Genomic DNA, 21,925 nt, shown 5'->3' on the forward strand with positions numbered 1-21,925 from the left:
CATATGCTGCTGAAATAGTTCACAACTCATGGGGGAGCACTTTGGCTTTTCACCTTGGGTGTGTGCTGAAGGACCTTGTTACAGTACTGCAGTGCCTCGGCCCCCCCATTACATGTTGTGGTTCCTTACTTGGACCCCTACATAACTGTTGTGGTTCCATCCGTAGGTCATTACAGGACTCACGGGAAGTAACCACACCCCATGGGGAGGGACCCAGGCATCCAACACTCCACAGAAGTGTGGAATGCAAACAACTTTGCCAAAAGCTGCAGCTCTGGAAGAAAGGGAGGTTGGAAACATTCTTATTTTGAGAGTAGCACCTCATCTATTGCAGGGGACTACCATTTCGATTTTCTTAGGTGACTGACAGGGTCCCTTTAAAATACACCTGACACTGGAGAAATAAGGGAGAATCACCTCCTTCTAAAACTGCTTATTGGCTGGCTGTAAAAGTCTTTGTTAAGGGGGCTTGGGAGGAAGGAAGGAGGGTATTAACATAGTGAACCTGTCTTTTAAATTGTACCTCAACAAAAAAAAAACCTCTGGGTGATCAATGTACATTGCAAGAATGATAACAAAGTTTGTTGTCAATTCCATTTATGTTTCTGAAGAAATGGCAGTTTGTTTCCACACTGATTCCTAAATTGAAGAGTCACCCTTCATTGTAACCCCTGAGCAAATCTTAGAGTTCTAATAGGGAAAGGAGCAGTGGATGCATCCCTTTAGTAGTATGACATTTCTATTGCAGAAGACGCTTAAAATTCATCTTGTATCTTAATGCAGACTTCTGAGACAATCAGTGAGAGACTTCTGAGACATATACACATACATCCATATATTAGCAAAATGAATAGATCATGTGTCTAGGAGCAAATATGTAACTTCATCATTATAAACTAAAATCCAGGATTCTTTGAAGTTTACATATTTGCTCTTAGATGGATGATATATTTATTCTTTGTCATGTGCCTATTAATGTGTGTGTGTGTGTGTGTGTATATACTGTATATATATATATATATACACTATATTGCCAAAAGTATTGGGATGCCGGCCTTTACACGCACATGAACTTTAATAGCATCCCAGTCTTATTCCATAGGGTTACAATATTGAGTTGACTCCGCCCTTTGCAGCTACAACAGCTTCATCTCTTCTGGGAAGGCGTCCACAAGGTTTAGGGGTGTGTCTATGGGAATGTTGGACCATTTGTGAGGTCAGGTACTGATGTTGGAGGAGAAGGCCAGGCTCGCAGTCTCCCCTCTAATTCATCCCAAAGGTGTTCTATGAGGTTGAGGTCAGGACTCTGTGCAGGCCAGTCCAGTTCCTCCCCCCAAACTCCCCCATCCATGTCTTTATGGACCGTGCTTTGTGCACTGGTGCGCAGTTATGTTGGAACAGGAAGCGGCCATCCCCAAACTGTCCCCACAAAGTTGGGAGCATGAAATTGTCCAAAATGTCTTGGTATGCTGATGCCTTAAGAGTTCCCTTCACCGAAACAAAGGGGCCAAGCTTAACCCCTGAAAAACAACCCCCCCCCCATAATCCCCCCTCCACACAATGATTTTGTGGGGTGCCCCAATATTTTTGGCAATATAGTGTATATTTACGCACACACACAAAGAGAGTCTGTATTCTGGGCCCTTATAAAGGAGTACTTAACAGCTCATGGGATGTGTTGCCCTGAAATGTCGACACTTTATAATAAAATAAATACGAATGATTTTCTAACACTTATTTACAACATGGACATTCTGGGTCAGTATTTCAAAAGTATTTGAACTAAACACAGCCAGGCAACTAGCATTATCCATCTGGGCCAGCAATGGCAGCCCCTACACTTTATTGATGACAGAGTCACTTTCTCATGAACACACATTTCTGATGCTAGGTGCATTTGAATAAATATTTTTCACAGAGACTTTGCCTGTTTGGCATCTTCGCTGCAGTTCATTAGAAATAGGAATTTCTCACCCGAGCCAAAGCCAAGTGCATCTCCAGCTCTGCGATACGTCTCCCCACGCAGGCCCGAATGCCGTACCCAAAAGGAATGGAGCTGAATGGGTGGTGATTCATCCCGCCATTGCGCAGCCACCTCTGAGGCAGGAACTTGTCCGCGTTCTGAAAGTAGTCCTCGTCTCTGGAGATGCCATAATGATTCAGAACAAACAGAGTCTGTAGGAAGAGATACATATATGACAGATGGTCAGCACTTCTGCCGTGCAGTACTGGGGGTCCCCGGTTCAAATCCCAGCTAGGACACTATCTGCATGAAGTTTGCAGATTCTCCCTGTGCTTGTGTGGGTGTCCCCTGGGTACTCCAATTTCCTCCTACACTCCAAAGACAATGCTGGTAGAATAACTGGCTCCTGTCTAAATCTGCCCCAGTATATTTGTGAGATGGGGACCTTCGATTGTAAGCTTTTTGAGGACAGGAACTGATGTAAATGTGCAATATACAAAGTGCTGCTTAAAATGTCGGCATTTTATAAATACCAGGGATGCACCGATATATCAGCCAGCAAAACATATCGGCTGAAAATGGCACTTTTGGCATAATGCGAAAGTGCCATTTTCCTGCCGATACATCTGCGCATCCCAGATTTCTTTGCTCCCCGCTGGGCGCTGCTCTGTGTCCCAGCGGGGAGAAGAGAAATTGACAGCGCTGCGGTGGAGAGCGCTGTGAGTGTCTCCTCCCACACACCGCTCTGCCGCCTATCACAGTCCGGCAGAGCGGTGTGTGGGAGGAGACAGCGCTGTCACAGGAGGCTGAGCTTTCCTCTCTATAACGCTCGATCAGCCTCCTGTGACAGCGAGTCAGGAAGGAGAGCGGGTACAAGCCGTCAGTGATCAGTGATCGTTGAGTGTGTGACTGTGTACATAATTGAGAATGTGGTATGTTAACTATATCCTCAATTATGAATAAATAAATAAAAATAAATATAAACATTTTTAAAAGTTTATAAAAAATAAATAAAAATAAAATATTTAGAAAATATTTGAAAAAGTTACAATAAAAAAATTGTCTGTTTCGGCCTGACTTTTTTTTTTCTTTTCGGTTTCGTTTGCATTTCGGTGCACCTCTTGTTTTCTTAATGAACTCCATTCATAAACCTGGTGCAGGAAACTTACTTTTTTTGGAAACAAATAGTCACCAATCACGACCTCCCTTTCGCAGATCATTCTGCCATTGGAAGACACGACAGGGTACAGCCTGCATGGGAGAAAAGCCAAAAGGCAGTGTGGGTGAGCTGCTGGATTGTTAATGGATCTGTACGGGTTTCCATGGATAGCATTAAGAGATCTTCTTCTGTGTGTTCACACAAACCTTTTAGATTTTCTTTTAAATGTACCCGGGACTTTTGTATTACATTAAGTTTACTTAAAGCCCAACTCCAACACTTAGGGCCCAGAGCTGAGCTTTAACCATATAAAGTTCGCCCTAAAAACTTCACGTAAGGTGGAACTTTAAAGGAGAACTATGGGGTAAGTGTTTTTCCCCATAGCTCTCCTAAGGGTAACGGGAGGACATAAACTAGCGTCCTCCCGTCAGCCTAAGCTCAGTATACCGCGAGCTACAGCTTGCGATATACTGAGACCACCGCAGCCGGGACGGATCACGACATTACTGTTGAGATCCACCAAGCTGCGTGAGTGACAGCTGGCTCTGCCTATCTAGAGGCAGAGCCAGCTGTACCCGCCCCCCCCCCGGTCCATTCCGCCAGTCAGCGCTGGAGGATCAGAGAGGGGAGGGGGGAATCCCTGCAGGGAGCCGTGAGTGACAGTCACGGCTCTCTGCAGGAAGATGATCGAGAAGTGATCGAGCGACGGTATGTGTTCGCTCACTTCCCGATCTATAGAGCCGACGTGTGACAGTTTAATTGCCACACGTCGGCTCGAGCTATGAGGATGTGTGAAAATCACTCACCTCATAGTTCTCCTTTAAGTAAAGATTAAAAAAGGGCAACCAGGCACACTTTTCATATGTCTCTTCTGCAATAAAGACCGCTTACCTGTCTGTTCGCAATCCGCTTGACTATGTACAATTTTGGCATCTGCTAAGAAGAATGAACTTTCGTGCATGTGTGGAAGTTACATCATCCTGACACGGCCGATGAAGATGGCTGAAGATAACAAAACCTTTAGGAAGACCGTGCACAAATGTCGGTACCAGAAAAGGAGTTTGTGGATGTGCTGCTGAAGGGGAGGTGACTACAGTTCTGTTTGAATTCTTAGGGCGTACCTTGTATGCTCTGGTACTCCTCCTCTGCTGTGTCTGTTTTGCCACCAGACCAATGGGCATCGTCCTTTGTGTCTCTGGTGCCACTACAGTGGACTACTCTAAAGTAGTATTAAACTCTAAAACAGTCATCCTGTTTCCAAACAGCTCCAGCTCTCTCAGCAGTCTCCAGCAGCTGTCCATCTACTAGCTGGGAGAAAGGGAGGAGGGAGGAGATGGGAACGGGGGGTGTTTTGCCTTGTTGTGCCTGTGTATTTGAGGAAGAATTAGTATGTAACCAGCACGCCGAGGTCAAATGTCCAAATGCGTCTTTAGTGACGTGTGTACATCTTGTCAGGAGCAGGCAACGTTTCCCGGGGGCCACTTAGGGTCCCTTCATACTGAGCCTGATGAAGGGACCCTAAGTGGCCCCCAAAACATTGCCTGTTCCTGACAAGATGTACACACGTCAATAAAGACGGATTTGGACATATGACCTTGTTGTGCTGGTTACATACTAATTCTTGCTTGGACACAGCGGCCCCATCCGCCGTCACTACAGCACCCATCCTCAAGGGGAATACCAGTAAGGAGTGCGGTGGAAATTCTGCAGAATTTGTGTGTTTGTGGAGACACACATAGGTTTTTTTAAAGGGCCCCATAAAGCCATAATGTTCTGGTATGCACAGCATATTAGCACAATATGTCTGACTTACCTGCCAAAATGATACCCTCCAGCGATGAGCTCCTCCCTCTCTGGTGCTTCCATCTTCTCCTTAGTCTTCTTCTGGGTTTCTAGTGTTTGACCGGGCCCCAATGACACAACTCCTGCGCATGTACACAGGTGTTGCTTCATCTCGGCATGCTGGGCCCGTGAGCTGAGCGCATGCAGAAAACAAAATTGCCAACAGATAGAAAAAATGTTTTTAGGGCAGAAGACACCTACAAAGTCTCTTCCGCCATAAAAAGCCTGCCAATCAGCAGTTCCTTTTTTTTTTTTTTAAAAGCGTTACTTCCACTTTAAATGCATTTTATACGTTGATAATTAAGGTCAACTTGATTACAATAGTCATACCGGAGGGTCTCTTTGATGGTGGCTTTTAGTAGTGGCATTCGAGAGATATCATCTGCTGTGGGTATACGTTCTAATGGAGCAATGCTGACCACCTCTTCATGTAGGGTTTGCTGGAGCTCCGGATCATGAGCCAGGTGATACAAACACCAGGTCAAAGTGTTTGAGGTCTGGAGGAAGACAACAACAAGGGGAGCTATTTATGCAAATGATCAAATGTTTGTGGACACCTGACCATCACACCTACCTATATAGCTAAACGTAGGCGGAACCGCTCCAAATGACTGAATTCAGGTTCTTCCGTAAGGGTAATGTTAATACTAGAGCATACAGACAATTGTGCACTTCTAACCTTATGGTAACAGTCTGGTGAAGCGTGAAGGCCCTTTTCTGTTCCAGCATGACTGTCTCCTATGTACAAAGTCAGCTTCATAAAGACACGGTTTGAAGAGTCTGGTGTGGAGGAACTAGTGTGGCCTGCACAGAGCCCTGACCTCAACCCTACCGGACATCTTTGGGATGAATTGGAATGCCAATTGCAAGCTATGTCTTCTCCTCCAACATCAGTACCTGACCTCACAAATGGTCTTTTGGCTGGAGGAGGAGGGAGGAGGAGGATGAGGAAGAGGGAGGTGGAAGAGGAAGAGGAGGAGGGAGGAGGGAGGAGGAAGAGGGAGGAGGAAGAGGAGGAGGGAGGAGGAAGAGGAAGAGAGAGGAGGAAGAGGGAGGAGGAAGAGGGAGCAAGAGGGAGGAGGAGGAGAGGGAGGAGGGGGAGGAGGGCGAGGAAGAGGAGGAGGAGGAAGGGAGGAAGGGAGGGAGGGAGGAGGAGAAGGGAGCTGTATCTATGTGTCTGTGAAGGTTCTCATTCATCCAGGTCATGGTATACCTGTAAAAAACTGGACTGGACTTGCTGTATTTTTCATGAAGATGTTTCACTGGTCATCCAACCAGCTTTCTCAATTCAGAAATGACTTGTACAAAAATTATCCGGGAATAAATATGGTGACTGTTGTTCCAATCCACATAATCTGTTAGTCACAACCATATGTTGATTGCATTTGCATAATTTGAGCTAGGAGGTGTTAATTACCTGCCCAGAGAGAGGTGTTAAAAAACAGCATTGTATGTGTCTATGTATTTGTGGAGACCCTGCAAGGGAAAGGAGCCACCATAAAAAGGATGTCAGGGCCAGTGTTCAAGGACCAGCTGATTCTGCAGGAAACTAAAGGTGCCCATACACTGCACGATTCTCGTACGAGTGTATGGAAGGTGTGCGACCGTTTCTACTGTACGGTCGCACGTCTTCCGTCGAACCAGCAGGCTAGAAAACCCGCCGGGAATCGTACGATTCTCGGCGAGTTAGTGGCCTGCTGGTTCGACCACTGCCGAACGGGCCGGTGTGCGCACGCGCACACAGCCCATTTGCAGTCATCTTAAGCCCGCCCCTCATTGCAGTCATCGTAAGCCCGCCCCTCAGGGGGGCGGGCTTGCGATGATCGCAAGTACAATCTGCCTGTCCAAGATGGGCAGATCGTACATTTTTTTAAGTACTTTGCAAAGTGTATGGCCACCTTTAAACTTTAAAAAATCAAGGATCTGCATCCACTGTAAGTGAATTCATCAGCATTTGAAATAACTTTAACTTTAAAGCTCAGCTTAAACCTAAACATTTTTTTCTTTTTTGATAGATCAAGGAGTGGTCTTTCATTGGCTTTTGCATGAACATAAAACTAATTACAATGTGCTTAATCAGCATGAAAAAAGTTTTAAATAAAAATATCTGTTGGTTACCCACAGTGTCCACGCCGGCCATCAGCAGCTCGCCCACACTGCCGTACACCTCGTCCATGGTCAGTTTTCCGCTGGACAGCAGGTAGGTCAGGTACTCCCCCTGCACCTCCTCTCCCCTCTCCAGTCTTTCCTGGATCTCATTCATCTTCTTATCAATCAGCTTTTGCGCTGCAGGAGAATCAGACAGAAGCTTGAGATCATATTGTGCAATTCCTCCTAAATCTATGTCAGCACAGCAACTGGCACTGGTAGCATCCACACTATCAACTCATGGATTGAAGTGCCTGGATTACATAGTTTCTGGCTTCCAGATACATTGTGGAGTGAGGGTAGTATTTGTAACCGTGTCCAGATGACGTGGGGCAAGAACAATAAGGCACAACCATTGTGCAACACTACTAAAGCCGGGTATACACGTATACACAATACTATATTGGGTATTGGGACGCCAGCCTTTACACACACATGAACTTTAATGGTATCCCAGTCTTAGTCCGTAGGGTTCAGTATTGAGTTGGCTCCGCCCTTTGCAGCTATAACAGCTTCAACTCTTCTGGGAAGGCGTCCACAAGGTTTAGGGGTGTGTCTATGGGAATGTTGGACCATTTGTGAGGTCAGGTACTGATGTTGGAGGAGAAGGCCGGGCTCGCAGTCTCCGCTCTAATTCATCCCAAAGGTGTTTTATGGGGTTGAGGTCAGGACTCTGTGCAGGCCAGTCAAGTTCCTCCACCCCAAACTCCCCCATCCATGTCTTTATGGACCTTGCTTTTTGCACTGGTGCGCAGTCATGTTGGAACAGGAAGGAGCCGTCCCCAAACTGTTGCCACAAAGTTGGGAGCATGAAATTGTCCAAACTGTCTTGGTATGCTGATGCCTTAAGAGTTCCCTTCACTGGAACTAAGGGGCCAAGCCCAACCCCTGAAAAACAACCCCTCCCCCCATAATCCACTCTCCACCAAACTTTACACATGGCACAATGCAGTCAGGCAAGTACCGTTCTCCTGGCATAGAGGTCTAAGCAAGGGATAAATCGCTAATACAACAATCAGAGTCAGAATACAATTTGATTGCGCTTAGCATCTGCCTGAAGGCATCTCCCCTTTCTTATGTAATAGAGAAAACGCCAACTTTACTGCAATTAGACCATTTTCCAATCTTTTCTCTGACATCCACTTACTGAATGCGAAGATGGTATCCCAGCCCGAGAGATAGCGCTCCCAGTAAGGGAAGACCCGTCTGGTCCATAGGGGCATGAAAGTGACATACACAGAGTTTTTCAGCATGTAGGCGATCGAACTGACAAATTTCTGGGTCTCCATGGGGATGTTTTTATTAAGACAACCGGATCTGGCCTCAAATAAGATATAAGAGATTCCTGAAAGGAAATTTGTATTTTATTTTGATGAAACAATATCTTTTAGAACACAATGGCTGAAAGACACGACAGCATCGTCCATAGACACAGATCCTCAAATTCTCTGACACAAAAAAGGACATTAAAGAATGAAATTTATTGGCCCTTGACTGAACTTGGGTTACATACCGCCTCCCCCCCCCCCCCCCCCTGGGCCCCCGCCCCCTTTTTTTTTTTTTTGCGTTTGACATCAACCAAAGTAAAATCAGGTTTACAATTATTGTAAAAAATGCCATTATGTTACTATTAATCAGTCATAAAAAAGAAAAAAGAATGCTGAGCTAAAAAAAAACATCTCAAGTTCGCGTAACATTTAAAAAATCCAACCTTTTTAACAGATAAAACGTAAGTCCTGAGGGCAATTCAGATTCAGCCGATAACAAGCCTGACATACCACAAGTTTGTGCCCTTTCACTGCCTCTTGAAGCATTCACCTCCCCCCCCCTTGGGGCCCTCGCACCTTTTTTTGTGTGATGCGCTGTGTTAACACGCGTCCGATGTTACACTTTTTTGGGCCAAAATGCGCATTGTGTTAGGGCAACCCATTCAAATGGATGGACTGGCAATGCACCACGACGTCCAAAAAAATGTGCTGCACAGACTATATAAAGGGAGGATCTCTGTTGTATAACAAACCTTCAAAGGCTTAGTTCTATTGGCAATGTCCATTCCTCTGAATAGACTGGCAATGCACCACAATGTCCCAAAAAAAAGGACATATACCATTATTGGCATTGCAGCGCAGCACAATGCAAGTGCATGAGAGCTGTGTGTTGGGGTTCCATTCATGTGTATCACTCCTCACCACAAGGGTGTGAACGGGCCCTTAAGGGCCCCCACTTGCTGTAATTTATTTCAGGATTTGCATGGTTGTGTCATCTGATGCTGGGCTCATTATCACAAGCTGCACCGGCTATAAAAGAAAAGGGAGGACCTGCCATATAACAAACCTTCAAAGGCAAAGTTGTATAAGAGATTGGCGATGTCAGGGACTGTGTTTCCAGAGGCGCTCTCTCTGCGGATCTCCTGAATCCTCTCCATCAGATCCGTCACTACTTCATTAACGCTCCCTGTGTAGGCTCTGGCTTCAGTTGGCTTTAGCATTCTCTTGTTGAGCACCGTGCGGAGAGTGTGCCACTTGTGTCCCTGTCTGGAGACACAAAAAGGTCCACAATGAAAGAATAACTCCATCCAACAAGTAAAATGAATGCCCTCCAGCATGTACTGCAGCTCGGCTAAATGCACTCATATTACCTACATGTGAGGTTAAAAATAATCTGGTGCATCCCAATTCCAGGCTACCCCCCCCTCCCCCCCCCATCCCCCTTCCTGCTTCAGAGGCTTCCGTTGTATTTTCTGCTTAAAGGCTTAGTCCACCTTTTGCAAAAAAAACTGTAAATGCAGCAAAAGTCTGATCTCATGATCAATGTGCATTTACTCATTTTTTGCAATGAAGCCTGCAGAGCATTGCACCCACCATCAGTATGCAATATATTTCTCCCAGCCTCAGGTCCCTATGGAAATACGGACCTGCTGTTTTAAGGCTGGAGGAAGTGTGGTGGAACTATGGCTTAAACAGGGAGGAGGGATCACCCGCACGCTCTGCATAGTCCGACAAGATGGCAGCAGGGACTTGTAGTAATTTGCAGTAAGCAATCCCAGACTTTGTTGATGTGGCTGTGTGGGGGCGGAGCCAAGCATCGCTGCGCTAAATTTAAATATTTACAATATGCAACAGGGAGAAGCACCCCGCGATACAGGTAAGGGGGTGTTGGGTCTTGGGGATGGTGAAAGCGACCATACTTTTTGTTACACTCTATGAGTCTAAAAGTAGACTTAAAGTGACATTAAACCCTCAGATTTTTTAACATAAACCAATACTGTAATGTGCGCCTTACTGTAATCCATGGTAGTTTCCTTTTCTCTTTGCTGCTCTTCTTTTTAAATCTGTATCTGTTCTCATGCTGGGGGAGAACTTCCCTTTGCAGCTGAGTGCCTCTTCCTGTAGTGCTGGCTCAGGTTGTGAGCCTACACACAGACACCATGTATCCATTCCACAGACAAGGCAGTCTGCTGCAAAACAGAAGTTCTTCCCAGCATGAGAAGAGATAATGATTTAAAAGGAAGAGCAGCAAAGAGAAGGGAAACTACCATGGATTACAGTAAGGCGCACATTACAGTATTGTTTTATGTTAAAAAATCTGAGGGTTTAATGTCACTTTAAGCTGGGTATGCACATGTGGCCATCCCTATAATGAAGCGGCCTGAAGCGATTTCCTCAGGCGGCATCTCATTGGGTCAAGTGGGGGCCCCTTTCTGGCCAGAGTATCCCAGGTTGCTATGAGCTCCTAGCAACCTGCGAAGCTCAGTCCGGTATCCTGTCCTGTCCAGCTCACTGACATCACTGATTGCCAGGAGCTAAGCAGGATGTTCAGTGGCCCACACAGCTTCTGACAGCCACTAACATTAGTAAGCTGGGCGGAACGCTGGGTAGAGCCGGAGCCAGAGGTACCATGCAACACCAGCTCTCCCCTAAATGTGCATAGCCAGCACTCAATACCACTACACTTTTCCCGCAGTAACATGCACTCCCACTGCCACCCCAACTCCCCTCCGGACTCTGTCAGAATACTCCAACAGAGCTTGCAGCCAGTTAGCTGTGGCCTAGAATTCACTTGGATTAAGACCGGGGAGTTACTATGTCAGTGGTCTATGGCTCATATAACTCAGCCCTTATCTGATGAACATGTAACCCAGATTGGGGGCTTTGAGTTGTAGTTGAGTTGCTTTTTATCACATCGTTTTATAGAGGTGATCTTCTCAGTTGGGATGACTTACTCAGTAAAGGGACCGTAGGGTAAGTTCCTGATATCCCGGTGCTCTTTCCAGAGGTCCACTTCTGTTCTCATGGGATACTTCCCCTCTTGCCTCAGCACAACTTGGAGTAACTCTGGGTCCATAATATTCACCATTTTGTAGCGGCTAATAACCATCTTGAACAATGGCCCATAAACCTTCTTGTATTTTATCTGTCAATGACCAAAACATTATTAAGCAAGGAACACGCCATATAATATCTAAGAGGCTGAAAATGGTGTAGAGGGCAACAGGGACGATACCGGAGAAGTTAGCATCTTAAAAGGGGGTTATACAAGAAGGAGCCGAAGGATCCAGCAGTAGCTTCAGCTGATCCATCGGCTCTCTTCGGCCACCGGAGCCCTTCGGTTCAGTTGGACTGATGTGCTGCTGTACGGCCATTCACTATAGCCCGTACAGCAGCCGAAGGCGGCCGAGTGGCTCAGCCAAGCCGAAGGCATATGCTTCGGTTCGACTGAGCCGAAGTGACAGCCGAAGCGGGGCAAATGGCCTGCAGGCCTGTGATCTCACGGCTGGCTCAGCTTAGTTGTAATGACAGATCAGCGTCCCCAAATGACCTGGGGACGCTGATCTGTCATTAAACAATAACAACTGGACGGAGCCAGCTGTGACGTCACGGCTGGCTCCGCCCAGTTGTTATTCATTGGCCGGGACCTGCTAGAAGGCTCTAGCAGGTCCTGGCCAATAGGAAACTGTTGGGACGGAGCTAGCTGTCACTGTTAGCTCCGCCCAATTGCTTTATTATTTTCTTTTTTTTTTAAATTTATTTATTTTTAAATATTACTATTTATTTACATTTATTTAAAAAATGCCACTTTTTTCCCCCAGACTATTTTCACAGAGGTACCGAGCAGAATAGTCAAGCCGAATGCCGCTCGGTTATTCACTCACTGCCATTCGGTCCCTATGTGAATAGGGGTGAACGGCAGCGAGTGAGCTGCCGGTAGCTTCGGCTCCTTCTGCATTTCGGCTCAGCCGAACATGCAGAGCATGTTTGGCTGACCGAAGGCAGCCGTACAGAGCCGATGTACGGCTGATTTCAGCCCATGTACGGCTGAAATCAGCAAATAATCATTTATATGCTTTTACCTGCAATTTTTTTCGGTTGGTGACAAGGATCTACCATGCCAAACCTGCGTTACTTCAATTCACCTGCAGGTGGCTCCATCTGTCTGCATTTTATTGTATCCTCTAAACATGTGCACTGGCAAAAAATGTGTTTCGTTTCGATTACGAATTTGCGTTATTTCGGGATTCGGGTCCGAAATTCAATTTGTTTCGGGATTCGGATTCAGACAAAATTCGTTTGTTGGACGTAATTTCGTTGCAGCAAAATGACATTGGAAACATTTTTAGTCTGCAGATCAAGAAAAAACAAAGCGTGAGGTTCCCCCCCAATTGATACCAGACCCTTTAGGTCTGGTAGGAATGTTAGGAGGGACCCCCCCAGGTTGAAACAAAAAAAAAGTGCGTAGGGTTCCCCCAAAATCCATATTAGGCCCTTTAGGGCTACCAGACTCTTGATCCGAGCACTGGCCCGGCAGAGCAGGAAAGGGGGGGGTGGGATGATCGAGTGCCCCCCCTCCCTGTGCCTTACCAGGCCACGTGCCCTCGGCATTGGGAGTGTGTCCCCATGCCAATAGGGACAAGGGCCTCTTCCCCACAACCCTGACCCAGTGTTTGTGGGGGTCTGCGGGCAAGGGGGCTTATTTGCACCCCCGGACAACGACCGTCCAAACCCGACGAAAACTCGCCGAAAAATGACATTCCTGCTCGAAAGTAAACAGATGGGCGGAGCGAGCCGTGACATCACCGCTCGCTCCGCCCATTTGACATTCTCAGCTGTCAAATACTACATAGCATTTGGGAACTCCCGAGTGCTATTCGTGAGTTTCCGAATGCCATTCGGATCTGTGAGCCGAGGTGTCATATGAAAAGTATCTAGTATCCTCCTTTTGCACCTCAGCAATCCCTCAGGCCCCATTCACTCCAAATCCGTTAGCCGCTGCGGAGCTGTGTCAGTGACAGCCAGCCGCTGCGGCAGATGAGGGCGGTGTTCGGAATGGAGGAGGTGGGGCCGCCTCCTCTTACATCACTGTCCAGCGACCTAAGAGCAGGTGGGGCCAGTGATGTAAGAGAAGGTGGGGCCCATTGATAGCAGAGGAGGCGGGGCCCGGGGACGGAACAGGAGTCGGGGCCTGGGGACGGAACAGGAGTCGGGGCCCGGCGACCACAGAGGCGCTGACAGGTAAGAGATCTCAGACCCTGCAGAGCCCACTATAGAGAGTCTATGGTGGGCTCTGCAGGGTCACTCTCGCTGGGGCTCTGCAAGTGGCATGACTAGCAATCACGGGCCCCATACAAAATTTTGCTATGGGGCCCTGTGATTTCTAGTTACGCCCCTGGTACAATACCATACTTCTTAAAAAAGATCTGATATAGTTACATTTCCAGCATCCTTTGTGTTAACATACAGCAGCTTCACTGCTTCTGACTTCTGGGTCTCAGGGATACCTGCTCCCACACTGCGCACTGTGGCTGCTCCCGCTGTCTTGTAGGTCCTGTAGTGATGTATGAGCCATCAGGAGCAACCACAGTGTGTATCAGGGGAGCAGATATTCGGCTCACATAAAGCATTACAGAAAAAAACATTTCCTAAACTTTGCAGTGGGGCTTTTATTTCTGTACGTGCCCTTGTTGGAAAGGTCTTTTGTGACCACCGGAGCAGGAATGGCCCATTCACATTATTGTGGGGCATTATGCCATGTGTTGCGTTAAGGCAGCCAGAGTAAGTGGTGGCTACTGAATGAGAGCACAGCAAAAAAGGTGCATGTAGCGTTTCTGGCAATGCACCACATGTCAGTGCATTGTCACATGTTGCACTGTGCTGCAACGCACGTCTGTAATCGTTTATGGCACTACATTGCACAAATTCAGGCAACATTCACATCAGCGCATGGGATACCATACCGCAGTAGTGTGAGTGGGTGTGAAGTGGGCAGCCCAATGGCATAGTGGTTAGAGCTTCTTCCTTGCAGCACTGGGGGTTTGAATCCCGGCCAGGTCACTATCTTCAAGGAGTTTGCATGTTCTCCATGTGCTTGGTTGGGTTTCTTCAGGTCACTCCAGTTTGCTCCCACACTCCAAAGACATGCTGGAAGTTTAATTGGCTCCTGTCTACATTGGCCCTGTATGCAGGGCCGGATTTTCCACAAGGCCAACCAAGGCCCGGCCTTGGGGCAGCAGGGAGTAGAGGGGCAGCAGGGGTGTGGAATTCCTATCTCCCGACACCCAGGACATGCAGTTCCAGGCACCGGGCGGGTAGTTGTTTTCTACATTTAGCCCTGCTTTGGGCAAGCAGAGCTAAATGTACAGCGGGGAAGCTGCCACTTGTTTTATACAAGTGGTCTCAGCGATGTCGCAGAGATCACTTGTATGCCGCCTGCATACAGGGGGGCGCATTGAGGAACCTAGCCTTGGGGCAGCAGGGAGAGTAAATCCAGCCCTGCCTGTATGTATGTATGTGAGATAGGGACCTTAGATTATAAGCTCCTCGAGGGCAGGGACTGATGTGAAGGTGCAGCTGCATAAAATGATCGGCGCAATATAAATATCTGTAATAAATAATTAATAAATAAGTGATATGGAAAAAAAATAGTTTCTAATATATTTCTTAATTCAATAGGACACATTTATTCTATTTGGCTGGAGTTCTGCTTTAAAATGTTGCAGAACCGTCTCTCAGAACCAGACATGTGATAATACAAGGATGAAGGACGACAGAACAAAACAGAACATTCCTGTATGTCTGTCACGCAATGGGGCTGAGTGCCAGATCTATAGGATGAGGGAACCGGTTTGGTAAAGAAGAAACACGAATTCTTGGAAAACGGTGAGAACATTCACCACAACACGGCGCATTTAAAGGGTGACTGCACCTTTGTTAACCCCTTCAGCTCTCACACCTGTACATCCCCCTACAGACCGGAAACAATTTTCACATTTCTTCTCTGGGCCAATAATGTTGTCATAACATAAGATAACAAAGTAATACGTGCGTTGTCTTTGGGACAAGCGAGGCGCTCTGTTGGTGATACTGTCTTGCAAAAATGATTTTAAAGTGACACTAAACTCAGGAGGTAAATCTTATAAATACATTCAAGTACCTCAACTATGAACAACAATGTCTCTTATTTGTGTATCACTCGGCTGTAGATCCTCCAATCATCTCTGAATTGGTGCTGACACTGTCCTTCCTTCTGGAGGGGGGCTACTTTTGTCCCCCATGGTCCCTGTGTGTGTTGTGAAGTACTCACCGCTCCAAGCTCGCTCCCGGGATGGACTACAAGCTCAATACAAATGAGTAAACTAAACATGAGATTGTAGTCCATCACAGAACCCCCATCACAGGAGCGAGCTTGGAGTGGTGACTACTTCACAACAAAGGGGTTCTGGAATCCTTTCTTTTAATAAGCCAGTTTATGAATGTGTTTTTTAAAGCAGGATTCAACCAGACAGTCCGGGTTTTGATTCTTCTGTCTCGGTCCCAGGTGGCGGACGCTGGCAGAGAGACGAGGGGACATTCATCCGGCGGGATAAGGTATGCCACTGGGTCCCCTCCTCTCTCGTGTAGCTGTTTGGCTCTCAGCCCTTTACTGAGTGCCCAACTTTTCAAAGCGGGTGACACCAACATGACTGTCAGTCATGTTGGTGTCACCCCCTCTAATGGTGTCACCGTGTGTGGGCTGCCCCCCCTGCACCCTCCTTGTGACGCCACTGAGTGAGTAAATGTGTGCTTTAATTTGTCCTTTAATAAATAGACATTTGTTCTATGCGGCCAAAATCAGACTTGTGTGCTGCCCCTAGTGGCTGAAATAGTAATAACAAGGAAATCTCTACTTACAGTTAACTCATGTGAATGAAACAGATATCCTCTGATGAAGAACCAGTAGAGGTTGGTGAGCAGGGACGGTCCAGGTAAATCTTCAAAGGTTTTCATTTTTTTGTCCCCTGCTACCACTCCGGCTGCTGCGGCTTCAGTCACCGCTGCTCTGCGCTGCACCCTCCCTACCACGCAGGACTCCAGCGACAGGTGGCCCCGGGCCCCGAGGAACCGGAACGAGAGGGACCTTAATCCCACAGTGCTCATGGCTGCTGGGACTATTGTGTACAGCATTATTGTATTCTTCTCTCATATAAGAAAGACAGGTAACACCCATTCTTTAACTTCTTCAGCTCTGGAGAGAAAACTCACCATACAGAGAAACCGAAAACAAAAACATTGACAAAAACATCCGCCCACTCTTCAGGATTTGGCAGAGAGACGAGAGATCTCACATGGACAAGTTAAGACCGATATCAGTCTATTCTTCATTTAGTCCCTATAAATTAATCTCTTAGACCCTATTCACACTGAGCTACATCCAAAAAAGCATCTTGTTTTCAGCACTGATTTGAGCTGAGCGACATTGGGTTACAGTGCACATTGTGTCGCGCTACGTAGCGCGACTTTTGGCAGGGACTTTGTAGCTGCTACATTGGGCTGTAACCAATCAAAAGCGGTCTTGACAGGGACGGATGTCTCACAAGGCCAACCAAGGCCCGGCCTCGGGGCAGCAGAGAGTGGAGGGGCAGCAGGGGTGCGGAATTCCTATCGCCCTGGACATGCAGTTCCGAGAGCCGAGTGGGTAGTTGTTTTCTACATTTAGCTCTGCTTTGGGCAAGCAGGGCTAAATGTACAGCGGGGAAGCCGCCGCGTGTTTTGTACAAGTGATCTCAGTGATGTCGGCGAGATCACTTGTATGCAGCCTGCATACAAGGGGGCCCCATTGAGGAACCCGGCATCGGGGCAGCAGAGAGAGTAAATCCGGCCCTGGGTCTTGATGTGACATAATTCCTCTTCTTCTTCTTTCCTGCTTATGTTCCTTCTTTTATTTCTGTGCAAAAGTGACACTTCTGTAGCGCGACAATGTCACGCGACATTGAGCTACACCATTGAAGTCTATTGGGCCAAATCGCACGAAATCCGCCGACAAATAGGTCGTGTTCGAGTGACAAGCTTGAGCGACGAGCTACAGGTGACATTGAGCTGTGAGATGTGAACAGCTCCATTGAAATGCATTGGACGAGCGACATAGAGCGACATTGAGCTGATATTTCAGCGATGTTTGAGCTGAAATCGCGCTACAAATTGCTCAGTGTGAATGGGGTCTAATATATTGTACAAAATAATGAGATGAGAAACAACTTCACCGCTATGGAAGCCGGAAATTCTATTCTATAAATTACATTGTATCTAAGACCCCATTCACACTGAGCGACATGGATATCGTGCGTTTTTCCGCTCGATTTCGTGCTGAGCGGCTAGAGCTACATTGCGCGATATTGAGCGACATTGCACATGTTATCACGCTATGTAGCACGTTTTTTTGGGCAGGACTTTGTCGCTGCTACATTGGGCTGTAACCAATCAACAGCGATCTTGATGTGACATCATTCTTTCCTTCCATTTTGCAGTGCAAAAATGACCCTTCTGTAGCGTGATATGGCGCGACAAAGTCGTGCAATATCGCCGGTAATGCGCAATTTTGCGCTACACTATAGAGTCTGTTGGAGCCGAATCGCGCGACATCCACGGGAAAAAGGGTCATGTATGAGCAACAAGTTTGAGCAGATTTTTATTGTTTGTGTGCCCACTGGGGAGTTCAGTCTCTTTGTTCTCATGACCATTGTCATTGAACTTGATGGGAAATCCAAAGGGAAAGGTTTTCACGCAAGATTCCCAAAACTTTCACCCAAGATTCATTATGGACTATCACTGAAGATTCAGACTGTCCATCATACGATAATGCACAACCAACACAATAGAAAAAACATACATGACCCCTTTTTAATAATGCAGCGTGCCACAATGCATGCATGGGGTATACGGGTTGTGGTGCGCTGCAGTGCATCGTGGCTCACTGTCCAATGCGTTGGGGTGCAATTCACAATGAACGATACTGCAAAACACTTCTCATGGAGCAGGTGCATTGCCATGTGTTGTTGCATTGCACGCTATCTTGTGCAGTTTAGTCCTCCCCCAAAAAACTTTGGCTTTAAAAATTATTTAATCAATCATTCAATCAATCAATTAATATATCAATTATACATCATATAAATCAAATCAGTATTTCCAAATCGCGGGTTTTTTTTTTGTACCTATTTTCTGCCTCCGAGTAGAGTGGATTTTCACGAACTTTCACTTAGACCCCATTCACACCAGGGACATGCGGTCAGGGGATGCAGGTGGGGCAGAGCCTCACCTAGTATTATGGAGGAAAAAGCTGTCATCTTCAAGTCTGAAGCTGACAGCTTTTTCTCCATTCAGTGCTGCTTGTTACAGGTTACACAGCAGCAGTGGTGTCACAAGGGGGGTGCGGCCCGCACCCGGGTGACAGTCATTTTGGTGTCACCCCCCTCTGAAAAGTTGGGCGCTTGGTCATGGACCGAACGCCCGACAGTATCAGGAGAGAGGAGGGGACCCGGCGGCATACCTTATCCCGCCGGGTGGCTGTCTCCTCCTCTCTCTGCCGGCTCCCATCACCAAGATGGCCATCGGCAGGTATCAGAATACTGCAATGACGTCATCGCGCACACGCGTGGTGACGTCTCGGCGGGGTGACACTCGGACACCGCTCTGGGTGTCACCCAGCCTCGGGACGCCCCTGCACAGCAAGGAAATCCTCCCCACTGTGTGACCTGTCATAGATGGAGCGCTGCCTGTTATTTACAGGCGGCGCTGCATCCGGTTTATGACAGGTAGTTAGGTTACACAGCAGTGGGCTGTGAAAATAAGACCTACCCCGAAAAAAAGGTTTCGTACTATTTTTGGGAATTGCTAAAATATAAGACCTACCCCGAAAATAAGACCTAGTTGTGACCATTCCCAGGGCCGGTGGTGGCATAAGGGGGAGCCGCGGGAGAGAATAAGGGGTGCCAACGTTGCCAGCGCTAGAGGAAGCGGGGCGGCAGCGGAGGGAGCAGAGCAGCATAAGCAGATGCCTCCTCTATAGCGCCGGCTTCTGCCACAGGCGGAGTGATACTAAATACAAGACTACACTAGAGAAAAATTCAGAAGTTAGGAGGCCGCTGTCATTTGTGAGGAACACACGGAGCTCCCGGGATTTGTACATCTCTGATTTAATGTATGATTTTGTTTTTATAAATATAAATAAAGGGATGCACCGATACCAGTTTTGCGAGTACGAGTACTGGTACTTGCCGAGTACTTACAAGTACGAGTACTGATACATTTTTGTTTAGTGTCATGTGAAAGTTTTTCTAAAACAATACAGACTAATGATTTCAGGACAGTGGTGGAACACCAGAGCCAGGTCCCAGCTGCAACCGCGGTAGTTCTCGTGAGAATGCCAAGTATCGGCACTGATATCTGAACTGATATCGATGCATCCCTAATAGTAACTATAGGAGCCATGCATTGTGTCACTGGACCTGAACAAGGGATGACTGTGTGAGACTGAGTATGAAGAAAGACAAAATCCATTTATAACAAAGACTGAAATTATGTTTATTGTATGTACAGGACAACCGAGGTAATGATGAGTATTAAAATATTGACATTGTAAGATTGCAAGAAAGTGTTACATGTTAATATATATATATATATATATCAGGTGTGTGGAAATTTTGGAAAAAACTACTTGTCCAAGGACTAAAGCGGGGGCCGAATCTACTTGTCCTGATACAAATTTTTTTTTTTAACCAAAGCCGTGTTTAGCAGTGTTAAGAAGCGCTTCTCATTGGTCAGTGCCGTCAGGTGACCGCGTTGACCAACGAGTGCTTGCAATTTGCGAGCGAAATTCAGAATACATGGAACAGGTACAGATAGTACACCCGTACTGGTGGAGGGGGAAGGACCATTCGCCGAAAGGTAAGTATAGTGGGAGGGCGATTTGTGCGGGTAATTCCATTTCCCCAAATTACTTGGGAAAGTGAATTTACCCTTTAGGGTGGGTGCAGACCTGCGGATTCCCGGGACTTGCGATCGTGTGCGGCAGCCTCCGCATGTACGGGGTTACATCTGGGTGGCAATCGGTGAAAAAAAGGTACATGTACCTATTTTCACGACATGCACCGCGCAGTGTTTTCAACCGTGATTGCTGGAGGAAAACGCGCAATCTGCCTGGCACGACTGGGGTGCCATTAGAAAATAAGGACGCCCTGCTACTCAATGGAAGTCATGATATCCATACATCTTTTAGACGACCTCACTACAACCTGTCTAGTCATACTTCATCATGCAGGAAAACAGAGGTAACTTTATTGCCTCACGGCTATAGTTTAATAGTGAAATTGAAAACATTTGCACCAGAAGTGCAATTTTCGGCCGGCGCCCCCCCTTCACTTTTCGCACGGGGCCCGCGCCCCTGCTGCACCCCCGGTTGTTACGCCACTATTTTGCACACGCACAATGTGAACAGAACTCCAGGGATTGAGACTAAACTCCTGTGTTGCCTTAAGAAAACCACTTATCATGGAGGAAAAAATGCTTCAATTTGCCTGGGAGCATAAAGATTGGACTCTGGAGCAATGGAAAAGGGTCATGTGGTCTGAAGAGTCCAGAGTTACCTGGTTCCAGTGTGATGGGCACATCAGGTTAAGAAGAGAGGCGGATGAAGTGATGCCACCATCATGCCTAGTGCCTAACCTACAAGCCTGGGGGGGGGGCAGTGTTATGATCTGGGGTGGCTTCAGTCGGTCAGGTCTCAGTTCAGCAATGTTATGAGGTCAGCTGCCTACCTGAATATACTGAATGATCAGGTTTTTCCATCAATGGATTATTTCTTCCCTGATGGCACATTGGGCATATTCCAAGATGGCAATGCCAGGATTCATCGGGCTCAGAGTGGTTCAGGTAACATGAGACATCATTGTCACACATGGATTGGCCACCACAGAGTCCAGACCTGAACCCCATTGAGAATCTTTGGGATGTGCTGGAGAAGACTTTACACAGAGGTCTGACTCTTCCATCATCACTACAAGATCTTGGGGAAAAATGAATGCAACTCTGGATGGAAATAAATGTTGTGACATTGTATAAGCTTATTGAAACAATTCCACGGAGAATGTGTGCCGTAATCAAAGCTAAAGGCGGTCCAACGAAATATTAGAGTGTGTGACTTTTTTTTTTGGCCAGGCCGTGCACTTGATTTTTCTGTGTTTTACATGCATTTTTTAAGTTGGTGACAGGGTCTCTTTTACTAAATCTTTTACTATTTGACTGCTATGGTAACTTCTTCCCCCTACCACATCAATAGACTCTCATAGTGATGGGCAGCCTCGTCAATAATAACAAGGTGTATATGGGGGTTGACTGAAGCTGGACTTGGCCCACAGAAGCTTTTATTTTGCATCCCTGGGAGACGTTAACAAAGGGTTAAAGAGTCAATTGATTTATTTCATAGGGAAATGATATTGATTTTTGTTTCATAAACACGCATTCTGGGGATGTCAGGAACAGCCACGCAGAGGGCCCTTTGGTTTCAGT

At 46.9% G+C, this 21,925-nt stretch overlaps 1 protein-coding gene across 1 annotated transcript in view; it reads right to left on the bottom strand.

Annotated features, from left to right (window-relative positions):
- LOC108783871 (sterol 26-hydroxylase, mitochondrial-like) overlaps positions 1–16,522 on the bottom strand; it is a 16,983-nt gene extending 461 nt beyond the window's left edge. Inside the window, exons 1-8 of the mRNA XM_018552562.1 lie at positions 16,277–16,522; positions 11,335–11,525; positions 9,447–9,646; positions 8,260–8,457; positions 7,087–7,250; positions 5,295–5,461; positions 3,133–3,214; positions 1,975–2,175 (exon numbers count right to left, since the gene is read on the bottom strand). Of these exons, the coding sequence (XP_018408064.1) occupies positions 1,975–2,175; positions 3,133–3,214; positions 5,295–5,461; positions 7,087–7,250; positions 8,260–8,457; positions 9,447–9,646; positions 11,335–11,525; positions 16,277–16,522 (1,449 nt within the window). The remainder of the gene's footprint in view (positions 1–1,974; positions 2,176–3,132; positions 3,215–5,294; positions 5,462–7,086; positions 7,251–8,259; positions 8,458–9,446; positions 9,647–11,334; positions 11,526–16,276) is intronic.
- Positions 16,523–21,925: the final 5,403 nt, after the last annotated feature.

This window comes from Nanorana parkeri, unplaced genomic scaffold, assembly GCF_000935625.1.
Source record: "Nanorana parkeri isolate BGI_ZX_2015 unplaced genomic scaffold, ASM93562v1 scaffold92, whole genome shotgun sequence".
Classification (NCBI taxonomy): Eukaryota; Metazoa; Chordata; class Amphibia; order Anura; family Dicroglossidae; genus Nanorana; species Nanorana parkeri.